Source organism: Passer domesticus, chromosome 12 (assembly GCF_036417665.1).
Source record: "Passer domesticus isolate bPasDom1 chromosome 12, bPasDom1.hap1, whole genome shotgun sequence".
NCBI classification, from domain to species: Eukaryota; Metazoa; Chordata; class Aves; order Passeriformes; family Passeridae; genus Passer; species Passer domesticus.
In genome coordinates, this window is record NC_087485.1 from 382290 (window position 1) to 396750 (window position 14461).

Below are 14461 nucleotides of genomic sequence, written 5' to 3' on the forward strand. Positions count from 1 at the left end.
CAGAAGATGATCCTGGAGTGATGAAAGCAAAGCAAGAAAATAGGGAAGCATCTCTCCTTTTTGTGTTGCATTTTAGAGAAAGCTGCTTAGCCCCATTTCAAAGACTAATATGAAAAAAGTGCAATTAAATCCTTGAAAAACTGACAGATCAGCAAAACAAAACCACCCGGAGGAGAGCACGATTGAGCCTCATTAAGGAAGAGTTCAGTCTGTTTTTAAAACCTTTCTTAACATTTAGCTGGTACCGCTCAGCAGCCACCACTCCCAACGCGCCTGGTGCAATTAGTGTCAGAACGGAAAGGAAAAAATCAGCCTAGGAAACAGGAATTAAAGCACCAGATCCAGGCAAGAGAAAAAGGTTTGGCTGTAGTGAAGCCACCTAAATTTGGCCCCCTCCTCGGGGTCTGTGGCAGCGCTCAGCCCCGCTCCATGCGCTCTCACACACGTGCTGCTTACAGAGCACGGCGCTGGGGCAAATCTGGGCTGGGCAGCCCCTCCCTGGCCCAAACACTGCACGGCTGTCACAGCCCTGCCAGGCCAGCTGCACCACGGATGGACAGTAAATTACACTGACCCCACCAGCAATTACAGCCACCGCCTTGGACAGTAAGGAAAGGGAGACACAGGGACAAATCCTGCGCTGTCCTGGCCAGCCCTGGGCGGCGGAGCGCGGCGCTGACCCACGCGCCGTCTGGCCCCAAACGGGACCCGAGCAGGCAGGCCTGCTCCTCTGCAGTGGGGGTGGGGATGGAGCGCAGGGAGACAGAAAAGATGGCAGAGAGATGAAGCCATTTTATTAAATCAGGCAAATTCTAATTTATTCTGGGGAGATGGAGGAGAGAAAATGGATTCATTCTCAGCATGCACACTCCGTATCATCTGATCCAATCCTCAGTGCCTCGCCAGAGGGGGAGGGGGCCTCGGCCGGCTGCAGTGCTCCCACAATCAGAGAAAAAGATGAAAAAATAGGATGATTCTCCTTTCGGAGTGTACAGCAGTCACGGGGGAAAAGGCTTTTCCTGGGGGCGTGAGGTGCTCTGCCCTGCTGTCAGCCATGCCTGGGTTTGGGGGTTTGCCCCTCGGGGATGAGCAACGGGCAGCACAAGGACCAGGGCCCAGCACAGCACACGCACCACAAGGCAAAGGAGGCAGAGACTGTGGGAGGAACATCCTGCAGGGATCCTGCACACTGCCATTTTTGGTGTTCACCCCAGCATGCACCCTCACAGCTGGCAGGGTAATCACCAGCATTCTTCACCAGTAAGAGATGCTGGAATAAAAGTGCCATGTTGGCAGCACTGAGGAGGCTGGTGGGACCCCAGGCACCCGTGGGCTCCTGCACTAGTGCAGAGCACCACCAGAACACCACTGGTGCATGTGACCATGCACTTCAGGCTGCTCGTGCTGCAGCCAGCACAGTGCTTCCACAGGTCTCAGCAGAACTCAGGAGCTGAGCTCCTCTGTGGCTCCAGCACTGCACAGTTTTGGAACAGGGACTGAGTGAAAACACAGAGGCTTGGCTAAACAGCACTGAAGAAAAGCAACAGAGCTCCTGCTGCAGAGGACAGCTATCTCTGGGACTCACAGGGCAGCCACTCTACCGAAGGAACAGACACCTGCAGCCCCTCGCTGCCTGCACAGGGGACAAGGGCACTTGGGGATGGACATGGACAATGCCGGGGCACCCCGAGAGAAGGGAAGGAGAAATGTTGCTGCACAAAGCTCCGTGGGCACCAAGGTACCTCCCATTTCAGAATTAACTAGAAGAAAATGAGAACACCACATAATTAATTACTAGTGGCCCAATAAGTCCAGAAAAACAAACAAGACCTTGGGTGAATGAGAAGAATGCCAGCCCTGGCCAGGGCAGAATGCCTTGGGCCTCATTGTCCTGCACAGAAATCATTCTAGTTATGCTTGCAATGATTAAATGAACTTTTTATACAACATCCTTCTGAAAATACTCCCCTGCAGGAGCCCCCCTCCCTAAAACCATCAACACTCATCCCAGCTCACACTGGGGCCTTGGGGGAACAGCTTTGCAGGAGGGAAAAGGCCAAGAGCCTGGGGAGAGGGGCCAAGGTGCAGCACCTGGAGCACAAATTCCAAACATGAGAAATTCCTGTTTTGCATCCAACTCCAGCAGGGGCAGTGAAGCTGATTTTATGACTTATTTATTTATTTCGTCTTTGATGAACAGAAGGTTAATATAAGAACAACTCCTTGGCAAACCTTTAAGGGTAATTCAAGCGACACTGATGTGAATCAATGTTCCCTTTGTGAACGCATTACTTGGCAGAAACTGGCTTTTTGTAACCCCCTTAAACCTAGCTGGCAAAACAAAAAGAGAAAAAAAAACGTCCTTCAAACAAAAGGATGAGGTGAAAATAAAGAGAGAGTCGACTGCACTTTATTCTCTTTCACAGAAGCAAATGGATTTGGTGCTTTTTATACATTAATCAATCAATATCACTGACTGTACATCAGCGGCGCAGCCAAGTTATGAATGACCTTTCTGGCAAAGAGGACACTTTTAATGCTCATAAGACTGCTCATAGCTTAGCAACTTTCCGAATTTATGCCTGCATGATTGCCCCTCGGAGGCAGGCGCCCGTGAGCCCGCGCTGGATGTGACAAGGTGAGTCCTTGCCAGCTTGTGCGGGAGCAAGGGGCTCGCCTGCCAACGCGTGGTCACCTCGCCTGACACGTCCCTTGGAGCAGGAGGAGACAGCAGGCCCCTGACCCTGCCAGGCCAACACAAAACAAACCACGAGTGACCCTCCACGCCACACACACACAACAGGAGGAGCCAGGGGTGGGTGCTGTGGAAGGGAGAGGAGGCTGCGCAAGTGAAGTGGAACGGCTGGCGCTGAGCAGGGCTGGCAAAGGCCAAATTAATCCCATTGTTTGGCCACAAAGGAGGCAGCAAAGTAGCAGTGGAGGCCAAGGAACAATCCCAAACACTCAGCCCTAATTCAACCTTCATCACCATGAAAAGGGGATGGAAAAGGCCAGAATGCTTCAGCTTAATTGGTAACCAAATAAATAAAGGTGCAGCAGCGGCTGCAGTGAACACAGAGATGGCAGTCACACCGGGCTGTGCCCTGCCTGCCCTAACCCCAGCCCCGGGCAGTGATGGGGGCATGCAGGGCCCCACACGCCATCCCAGAGCAACACTGAGATTCAGGGGTTGGGGCCCGGAGTGGGGGTGCTGGGGTGCACCGTGTGGAGAGGCCAGCGCATCCCTGCAGACCAGAGGAAACCTGCACCTGACACGCTGACAGGAGAGAAAGCACCTGTGCAGAACAGAAACAAAAAACCCAAACCACTGCTATTTATTTAATGAAGTGACCACACATGAACGAAAAGCCTGAAAAGGGATAGGTGGAATACAGAGAAGGAGGGGGCTCAGGCTCTTTGAGCTTCACAGGAGCAGCCAAGTGAAGGTTCAGTAGAATCAGACTAACACTGCTTCTCTCACTCACCACTCCTAAAAGGACTGACACAGAAAAGGGAAAAAATGCAAATTGGGAGCAAATACAGATAATAATTTCTCATACAGCTCCCAATTAACCTTTGGAACTTGTGGCCTCAAGAAATCATTGAGGTCAAAACAAAATACATGGCAAAGGCATCAAGATGTGCAACTCAGAAAAGCAAACTCAGTATCTGGATGAAAGAGAAGCCCTTTTGCTTAAGGGCATGAACTGAATTTTAGTAGAACAAGGATGAGACCTCAGTTTGGGTAGGTTATTATTTGTTTATGGGCCCCCAGATTCCCCTCTGAAGCAGCCAGAGCAGGCAGGACACTGGTGCTGACAGGCACGTTATTAGCCAATCTTAGAGTTTTAGTGGAAAAATAAATGCATGTGGTAGCTCCTTCCCAGGCAGTTCTGAGGACGTTAATGTCATCACCAGAGGATCAATAGGCCTTGCAGAAGGGACAGGAAAGCAAGTGCATTTCACAAGTACAGGCAAACAGAAGAGCAGAGCAGGGACACAGGAGAGTGGTCCAACGTGCACACCACAGCATGGGAATGCTGGAGTGGGCCAGGCCAAGGATCACTGCCAGCCTGAGCCAGCTGCTGCAAAATCTTGATTCACAAATCATCCCCCTGATAATGTATGGAATCTCATTTTGCCTATGACTCGTACAGAAAAAAAGGAATCCAGTTCATAACCCAAGCTGTATATCTCCTGCAATTAAACCCACAACCTACAGATTAGAGGTGGAGGAGAGCACTTCCTATTCTCACAATGTCTCCTCTGAACAGAGGTCTCAACTGTCTCATTTTGGGCAGTGTATTGGGTTTGCATGGTGAGGTTTGGGTAGCAGGGGGGCTCCTCCTTCACTCCTGCCAGTTACAGACCATCAGACATGTGCTCCTGCAGAAGAATGAACTATGAGAGAACCATGGCAGGGACACGGCAGGAACAGCCAGGAAGGGAGCTGATGCCCTGCAAGGATATTCCCTGGAGAGGCAGAGGTGCAAGGTCATTCTCTTACAGTGCTGAGCATGACCCTGTAGACTTGTATCAGCTTTTATAAACAAATGGATCTTTCACACAGGACAGTGAAGCCTATAACTCCAAATGGGCATGTTTGGTGGCATCAGGCTTCAAACTCACCTGCCAAACAGGAAGGCACATCAGCGTGCTGCTCTAGGTCTCACCTGCTCCACCACCTACTCACAAACCAGTCAAACATCCTTGCTGCCTCTAAACACAAAGCCTGTGCCCAGCTGAACATGACTGACCTTTCCTTTCTGCCACTGTCCCCAGCCAGGGTGTCACAGGGCATGCCAGCAGGGAAAAAGGTACTGAGGTACCATCAGAACTCTGTGCTGAGGCTCCAGCCCCTCTCAGTTCAGGTCAACAGTGGAACAAAAGAAGAGACTCCAAACTAACAGCACAGCAGCCAGGCAACCCTTTCAACTCATTAACGTGGGAACACAGGAGGAGGTATGTTCGTTCCAGAGATATTTAATTTGAAGCCCAGTATCACAGCAAGGGAGAGAACAGAAGCGCAGCAATGGCTGTAAGAGTCAGACCTGTGGGAAAGTGCTGGATATGAGCTGCTGCAACACAGTCTGTGAGAGAAACATCATAAATCAGGGCTAAAAGCAGAGGAACAGTTGCTGGAGAATGTGTCTAAGGGCTTGAATACAGAGAAAAAAGCAGAGAAGAAGAGGGACCGGGAGTCTCATAGTGTTGTACTGCAGCATCTGGTGATACTTCCTCCTTTACTTTTCCTAAGTGGAAAGGGCTTTAAGATGCAGTCGAACAAGAAAAACATCCTAGAACAAGTCAGCTGTCAGAGCTTCCTCTCTTGCTGCTTAATGAAAGCCATGAGCTGCCCAGGACAAGCGGTGGCTGGGGCGGGACGGGGTGTCTGGGCTGCTGCCACGGCTGGGTGCTGCTGCCGCGTGCCTCCCCAGCGCGGCGCTTCCTTCCGCCCGCGCCTCCCGCTGCCGCTTCCTACCACGTGCTGCAGGCGTTGGGCAGCTTTCTGGTACCCCCCCTTCACCAGGGGCACAGGAAAAAAGCCTCAACCAACTTTAATAAAAACAAAATTAAAATGATTAAACCTTTCATATCCTTTCAAGATTATCTCTTTGCTGCTGGTTGGTCAAAGCAGAGCTAAGACGCAAATGCTCTTGACTTTAAACTCAAAACCAACCTCAAAAATAAAAAAAAAAACAAAACAAAACAAAGGATATCTCCTTCTGCCAGATATTAAGGAGAACCAACTTTATCCCTGCATTCTGTGGACCCAGGCCTCAACAGCCCCATGGTGTCCCAAATGGAAAAGGACAGAGAGATGCTGCTGGGATGGGAATGGGGCTCTTCAAAATGTAGATGGGAGAGAGTCTGCAAGGAGGGAACAGATAGAAATGATGTTACAGAGCAATACCAGGAAAGAAAAGACCCCTAAAAAGTTTCTCAAACTGCTGGACTCTCCTCCTGTCCTCAGGCCTTCTGAGAGAGCAAACTGAATGCAGCCACGATGACCCATGGCTGCTAGAAACAATTCTGCTGGATTTCAGTGACCATTACAGCAATGTGAAACTAAAGCAGAACCAAAAGCTTCCCCCTGTCTCTCTGCCTGACCATGGAGGAGAGACTCTGTCATCTGCCCACACTTGGGATGGGCCCCAGTGGAGAGACCTTGCCAGAAATACTGCAACTCTGTTAGGAACTTGCTGGAAAGGTAAAAGGTCCTGAAGCCATTCAATCCATTAAAAAATGAAAAAAATTCCAAGGTTCAGCAGAACAACAAAGGGCAAGGCAACAAACTGTCCTCTAAATGAACACATGTGACACAAGATCTTGGAAAACAAGAGATAATCCTGCATGTGGGGGTAGCTGGTGGGGTTGGCAGGGAGATCAGAACTGGGACAGTAACGGGAACTGCGAGTTCAATCAGCCCAACACACACATGGCCCAGGGCTGTTTGCCTCTGCTGCTGGGCCACATATGCTACTGCACCACGGCCGAACGTTGTCTCAAACCAGGACAATCCCTCGTCTCGCTCCGCGTCTCAGGAGACGACAGGAAGGGATTTCCAGCTGGGACAAGCTGCTGCACAGCCCAGCTGCAGGACGTGCCCTGGAGAAGCGGGGTGCACGCACAGGGCCCCGAGAACCGGCGGCTGCCCGCCCAGCTCTGGCCGCGCACACACCCACACCCTGGGCTGGCTGCATTTAATGCAGCACTTTGGAAACAAGGCTGAGCAGGGCTTACAGATCCCTGCCCTCGGGGGTTACACAGCACGTTCTGAGAAAAGGCCGTACCAGGTTTTGGAGAGCGAGGGGTAAAAAGCCCAAGAGATACAGATGAACTGGGCAGCACTTGGTGTTTGCACACAGGAGCTCAGGCTGTAACCTGGGTTGGCAGATTATTAAATGTGTCAATCAAGGACAAGCTTGGAAATTACTTCCCCAGCCCTCTGCAAGGGCCACAAATTTCAGACATGTAACTGTGGCATCAGGAGCAGAGCCAGAGCTGCAGAGTGTTTTTGACTGGCAGATGCTGTAGCATGGACTCCGTGTGCTCCTTTCCTGCAGGCACCATACAGGTCATCTGCTTGGTAATTGCTGGGTGAAATCAAGTCCCATGAAAAACTGGAGAGAGATTACAAAGCACACTGGTGATTTCTTTCAAAAACTCTCCATTACCTCCATCAGAAGTTAGAGACTGACAGGCGTCATTAAGAATGACCACACTGTCTTTAATGGACACCAAGTGGAGGACGTCAGATCCCACTAAATTTATTTTAAGCAGGGAGAAATGTAATTTATCACTACCAACTTTCACTTCACAAGTTCTACTGGAAGTAGAGAGTCAGCTATCATGAAAAATCCACCCCAAAGGCATATCTCACACCCCTGCTGTAACAAGCTCCATGAATAATTACTCCATGCTTGATGATGATGATGAAGGAAGCGCATGACTCAGTGCACAGAGATGCAGCAGCCAAATGAGCACCCTGTTATCTGCAGGCGACACAGGCAGAGTCAGGCTGAGGGGTGATTCTGAGGTTGGGAACTACTGTTGTTAAACCACATGGGGTTTTCTCATCTGAGCACTGCTTTGGCTATACTGTAGCTCTGTTTACATTCTTGCTTTCATTAAAGATTCACATCCTGATTTCAGTCTGCAGCTCCCAGCCCTGCGAACGGTCAAACACTGACACACAAGGAGATAGGGACAAACAGTGCACCTCTGCCTGTGGGGCAGAGGGAGGGGGAAAGCAGGGCTCTGAGGCATGCCCCCTCCCAGGGAGCCAGCAGCTTTCCAGCATTTCTCAGAGCAGGGCTTTGCAGTACAGGCAATCCTCAAAATGCCTGTAATCCACCGGTTTGGAGCAGGGAGATGGCCGGTGCCTTGTGTGGGCTGGCAGGGGGCAGAGGCGGCCTCCCCAGAGCCCGTGTACCAGGACACAGGGGCTGTTCACAGCCTTTGTGCCCAGCCACGATTGCTGTGACAGTGGCCACCACAGGGACTGTCCTCTGCGGCTGGTGCAGGCAAGGAGCATGGCCAGCTGAGGGACGCCTGAAGGATGTCTGTCCCACGCAGGGGGAAGAGTGGGCAAAGGCCTTCTCTCCTCCCACGGGAAAGGGAGAGCAGGGATGGAAAACAGGAGGAGTCAGGAGAAACAGGGAAGGGAGCAAACACACCAGTGTGACCAGCACCTGCCTGGGGGGACACAGGCTGAGCAGTGGGGGCCCAACAGCCCCAGCTGTGCGGGTGGCACATGGAGAGGAACACGATGGGGAGAGCAGGGGCACCATGTGCTGGACACAGAGCAGAAACCCCGCTCTGACCAACGACCCTGTGCATGGCTGCCCGAGCTACGGAGAGGGGAGCGGTGCTTGACGCCTTCTGGGATGAAAGAAACACTTCCAAAGTCAGAATGAAAATTCGATGCAGGTTGTTTCACATTTGTTTCTGTCATTATCTAATGAGTTGTAAGTGCATTCATCCAACATCTTGAGAACATTTTGGTTTTTATTATGGTCACTCTTTCTTTACTTTTTTCTTCTCTAAACCCCCATCATTAAAAATCAATTAGCTTATGGGTAACATTACACAGATGCTGCTGCAGCAAGGGGCTGACATCTGCAATGGCAGCAGCTCAGATACCACAGCAAGAGATGTTCAAAAATACCCTGAGAGGACAATACCCCCTTCCCTGAAGCTGTGTTCTCTCTGATCAACAAACCAGCTGAACTTCCAGCCGCTCCCCCATCTCCTGCCTAATGAGCACACTTCTCAAAGCACAAAGAAAAGTTTAATTGTCTTTAATTATCCAGTTCAAGGAGGACTGGGTTTCCTGCCTGATGTCCGTATAATTTCCCTGCCAACTTTGTCATCCCTCTACTGGAAGTGGAGGGCAGACCCCAATACTCTTCCCCAAAAGACACCCAGATTTTGGAGAGGGCCGAGGGACTGGCACAGGCAGGGACAAAGCTCCCCGTGTCCCTGGAGCAGCTGCTCAGGCTGCCTGTGCTTCTGCAGGGTGGGAGGGAGTGAGTTGCAACTAATGTGCAATCAAGAACCATCACAATTACAAATGTAAATGAACAGGCAATTGGCACTGACCTTTGCAGATTGTTAGAGGACTAATTAAGGTGTGATCAGAGCTCTCTTCCAACAGATTGAGATGCATCTACACAAGCAAATATCTACTCACTGTCTCCAGACAGCACTGCTTTCTCCTACATGCTTGCACACAGTGGCAAGCAGGTACACACGGAGCAGGTACACACAGAATAAGTACACATGGAGCAGGTACACATGGAGCAGGTACACACAGAGAGCAGGTACACACAGAATCGATACACACAGAATAGGCACACACAGAGCAGGTACACACACAGAGCAGGTACACACACAGAGCAGGTACACACACAGAGCAGGTACACACAGAATAGGCACACACAGAGCAGGTACACACGGAGCAGGCACACACAGAATAGGCACACACAGAGCAGGTACACACACACAGCAGGTACACACACACAGCAGGTACACCCAGCATTCAAGCCCAGCACTGGTGCTCCGTGCACAGCACTGGATGGAGCAGAAGGGGAACGGGGCGACCCCACTGCGGCACACGAGGCCACTGAGGCACAGAACACACCACTGCACCTGGACTGCAGCAAAGCAACAAAAAGGCACTGTCCCTTTGTGCCCCAGCAGAGACGTGTCACAAACCAGAGAAGTGTCACGGACGAGTGTCTGTCAAGGTGTCTGAGCCTGATATCTAATACCACAGAGATGCCTTATCAAAAGGCAGAGGGGAAAAGTCCAGCCAGTGGTCAGAAAACAACAATAAAAACCTTGATGGGAACACAGGAGAGACCCTGCTAGAGAGCAGGAGCAGACACAGGGCAGACTCACACTGTCCCCGTGCCCCGCAGCCGAGGGTCCCCACACCTGGGGGAATGTAATGGGATCAGAATGAGTGGGAGATGGGAGCACCCCTTCTCCCCCTTGGGGTTACAGCAGCTTCTCATCCAAACCTGACTCCCATCCCTGCAGGGATGCCTGGCCCAGAATGCCAGAGATGTCCCACTTTGACCAGCTGAACAATGGGCTCAAGGAGTGTTTGAAATTAAGTATCTCAGCTTAAAGTGACTTGCAAAACCAACCCAAGATACCCCCTTTGACTTCTGCGGCCTTATTCTTGCCTGTATTTATAACCTTTGAAATACCATATGATTGAGAAATTGTGTCTTGTTTGCTGCCAGTTTTTGTTGAAGAGCCAACAAGCTTAAAGGAAATTAAAATATTTGTAAATCGAGCTTTCCTTCCAGTGACTTGTCAGGACTTTTACTTCAAAAATAATACATTTTTTAAAATGGCCACCAAACCTTTTTCCTTCCCAGCCAGTCATCCCCTGCCCACCCAGTACCTGCCATGTCCTAATCTAGGCGGCCGGACGGGAAAGATAAGGTTTGTACAGTAAAAGACAAGGCAAACAGAAATTTCTAGAGTAAACAAGGTTTTCAAGGTTGTTCTGTCTATCACAAAGGGCACGGATGGTTTCCCCTCTCTGCTCATTTTGCATTTAAGCAGCTCACAACCCACAGCCCTGGCCAAAGAGCCCTTTTGAGTTGGGGATGTTGGTGGAGCAGGCAGCAGGGCTGCTGGGGCTGCTGTCCCCCCAGGCTGGTGTGGCAGCCACTGCTGTCACTGTGACCTTTGGGAAGCGTGTTCCATGCTCTCCACTCCGCTGGGCCACCAAGGTCACAGACTGGGCACGTTCTTCCACAAGACTGAATTAACTCTTAATGAAAAATCTCCTGTCACACTCTTGGGGTATTTTGGGTTTATTTCAGATCCTCAATACTCACAGGCATAACAGCAATGAGACCCAGATATTAATTCAGTTCTGAATTCAGGGACAGTTCTGAAAACCCACATGTTCTCCCTCAGCTGCTGCTGCTGTCCCTTCTCTACCCTTTCAGCTAAGATCACCTTCCTCGTCTCCATCCACATTCACTGCAGAATGCCAGTTCCCCAGAGTGGCTATTTGTAGGATTTACCCATTTTCACAGTAGTCATAGAGAAAAGTCCTGCTTGAAGCTATGAGGATTGTGAAGGTTTCTGCTGGCACACCCCAGCTCTAGCACCACTGTGCCTTGATAGCACACAAACCAGCTGACCCAGGGTGAGTCTCCTCCTCCCTCCCAAGAGGGTTTCAGGAGACCTGGGTTTTTCAGAACATTAAAAACGTCTCAACCCTTTACATGACTAAACAAAGTACCATCTCTACTCCACCCAGCCTAACTGCTCCTTTTAGGCACACTAACTCTTGCTGGATTCGCAGCTGCAATCCCTGTCCTATGATCTGTGTGACCAAATGTTTCATACAAGCCCTTCATGTTAGAGGAGACATGGAAAACAAGCATGGCAAACTCACATGTCCTGCCCACCCCTTTTGCCCAGCTCCTCCTCCCAATCCAGAGTGGCTGAAGTACCAGAAATCAGTGCCAAGCTGGCACAGCTTACGCTGGTGCTCAGGGCATCACTTGACTCATTGCAAAACATCTACTGGTGCACTGGTTTGTTGAGTTGCCCAGATATGATAGTATCTTTAGATACTCATACAATATTCCAGGGTTTAAGAACCAGCCTGAACTAACACACACACACTTCAACATCCCAAACCCCACGTCAGGCAGGTGGGATTCCTGAAATGCATTACTGATAAACTGTGTCTGCAGGGAACAGAAACAGGAACATCAGCAAGTTTGTCACCAAACAGCACAGTGGGTCAGGTGCCACTCGCCCACCCCTGCAGCACGGGCCCCACTCACACCAAGGCAGCAGCACTCACCAGCTTCGGCAGCCGGACACTTGCGTATGGTGAAGATCTGTCCCAGGTCCTCCTCCTCCTCAGGAAGACCCTTCTGGAGGCGCTGGAGCTTCCGGAGGCTTTCGCTCCGCTGGTGTTTCATGGAGCGCACGTGCTGGATGAGGTTCAGCTTGGCCTTGGTGGAGTAGTTACAGAGGACACAGTGGTAGTAGCAGCTTTCACCTTCGACCCCGCTCTCGTGGTGCTGCAGATGCTGCGGAGAACAAAGCACAGCGATGTCAATGACCTTTGCCACCCCCAGTCTCCTGGGTTAGTCCACCATAAATTGCTAAAAGCCACCTGGGAATTAGTTAAGGAGCCACATTTTGACACAGATCCAATGAGACAATGCTTGTTTGTTCCCAAGGTATTACACCATCTCCTGCTGAGTATGAAAACCAAAATGCACTGAATTAGGCACAAAGCACAGCCACCATCATCTCCCTCACTGAGGGAAAGCACCAGACCCAGCAGTAACACCTGCTCACGACCCACTCAGGGCTCATTCCTTCACACTCAAACCTTGTCCTGGGAGGGGATCCAACTGCATAACAAACTCAAAATTAAATCTGCTAAATTCATGAAAAAATAGGAACAGTAAAACCAAAGCAACCCTAGAATACCACAAACCCATTAGATAAAGGGGTACAGGACACAGTGTATGGAAGCAGAGTGCAGAGCCATCCTGTCCATCACCCAACTCTCTGCTTCTGGCATCCTTGGATCAGGAAGGAAGCAGCAGCCTGGCCTGTAAGATGGCTGTGACAGAGACCTTGGCTGAAAAGCCCATGGTGAGCATGCAGCCAGGTACCACCGTGAGAGGCCAGCACCTGGAAAAACCCTGTCCCCTCCCAAGCTGTGTGGTCACAGCCAGTACAGCTCGTTCTGGATTACCATACCACAATTATGTGGCAAAACCTAACAATCCCCTGGTACAGAGGTGCATGCCTCTGGGGAAACAAGCAGCCATTTCCTGTGATGGATCCCACGGACACGGAAATTCTTTCTTAGAAGCAGAGGGTAGAATTCACCCTGCAGAGCCGCGCTGGCTGCCACAGCACAGCTGCTGTCCCTTCCCCATGGGCAGCAGGAGGTCACAGGAACCTCCCCAATTCCACAGTAAGGGTGTGTAATAGCTGAGAAAAAATGAATACCAAGGTGAAACAACACGAGATCCCTCAATGCAGGCCTTTGGTGTTTCCACCCCACACCTAACAGTTCAGCTGTGCAATACTGCCTGCCAGCTCCTTCCATGCAACCGCGAGACCTCCTTGAGTCTTTGTGTCATCTCATGGAACTCTTTCCTCAACACACACTTGGCCTGAGGCACAAGTACAGCGATTTGGACATGATCTTGAGGTTTGTCAATCAAAAATATTGCCTACGTGCAGCCAGGACGTTCTGGTAAAAAATTCTGATGCTTATTATCTCAGTTACAGCTGAGATAAGATTAAAGACACATATTACCCAGCGCTGTGTGCCTTGCTCACACGGAGGAAGGAGAGCCCTCTGAGTCTAGGAATGATTAAAAATAGGATATGAGCTGATGCTGAGGCTTCTCATTGGAAGAGCAAGGAAAGAGAATAAATGTATTCTAGATCTGGCTAATTAGACTAGCCTCTTTTGGGATCACGATGTATTTAATTAAATTCACTGTAATATTTGAAGAATCCACGAGGGCACTAATCCCACTGGTGCCCTCAAAAGATTTTTTGCTGTTTTCCCTTATAAGAACTTCTTCCTCATCTCATTTCTATTGTTTGCATGCATTACCCTCTTCCTGAGCCAGAAAAAGACGAATGGCTTAAGGCACGAAAGGTCAGCGAGCCCGCCACAAGAGCCGCGTGCCCATCCCAGGCGGCCCAGCCTCGCCAGCCTGGCTCTGCCCTGACCCCTGCCACAGCCCCCTGCTCCCGTCCTGCTGCCGGCCGGGCTCTGGCTCCAGGAGCCACGGCAGCCCGGCCTCGGGGAGGCCCCATCCCACAGACCCCGCGCCGAGCTCGGGAAGCGCCCACGGGCTCAGCGGCAGCTTCTGCGCGGAGCCAGAGAAAACCCCCAGTGAGCAATTAGAGAAAAATCCGGTCACGGGTTCAAGGAAATATTAAGGACATGGTCTCTGTGGAACCAGAGGCGCAGTCTGCGCTGCTCTCATTTAAAAGGGGGTTTTAGGAAAACATTTGTTTTAAACAGTTTAATAACAGTTTAATGTGTCTAATTTTATGCTCCTCTTTTGCTTCCTCTCAAACATCTCTTGTGCTGGGGTCAGCCTCACCTGCCTGCGGTGCTGGAGGAGTCACAGGCTGAGGGTGCCACCAAGCCCAGCCTGGGCACAGCTTCACATGCACCTGATTCAACCCATCCTCCAGTGGAGGAAAGGAGCAGTCCAGAGAAAGAAGACATGAGGGCCGAGCCAGTCCGAGCTGTGAGCTGCTGGAGGCGATAAAATGTTGTCCAAGCACGTGTAGTTATTGCCCATCACACTGTTAAACTTCCCTCTTGTGAGAATTTATCCGTATCACAGGAAACAAATTCAAAATACTAAACCAGAACCTTGTTAGAAGACAAATCAACTTGAAAATCAAAAGAATATATTGT

The 14461-nt window shown here is 50.5% G+C and overlaps 1 protein-coding gene across 5 annotated transcripts in view; it reads right to left on the bottom strand.

The window, feature by feature from the left end:
- ZFHX3 (zinc finger homeobox 3) overlaps positions 1-14461 on the bottom strand; it is a 435802-nt gene that overhangs the window by 41637 nt on the left and 379704 nt on the right. For all 5 annotated transcript variants that reach the window (XM_064386182.1, XM_064386181.1, XM_064386180.1 and 2 more), the window contains one exon: positions 11849-12080. In XM_064386182.1, coding sequence (XP_064242252.1) covers positions 11849-12080 — 232 coding nt within the window. The remainder of the gene's footprint in view (positions 1-11848; positions 12081-14461) is intronic.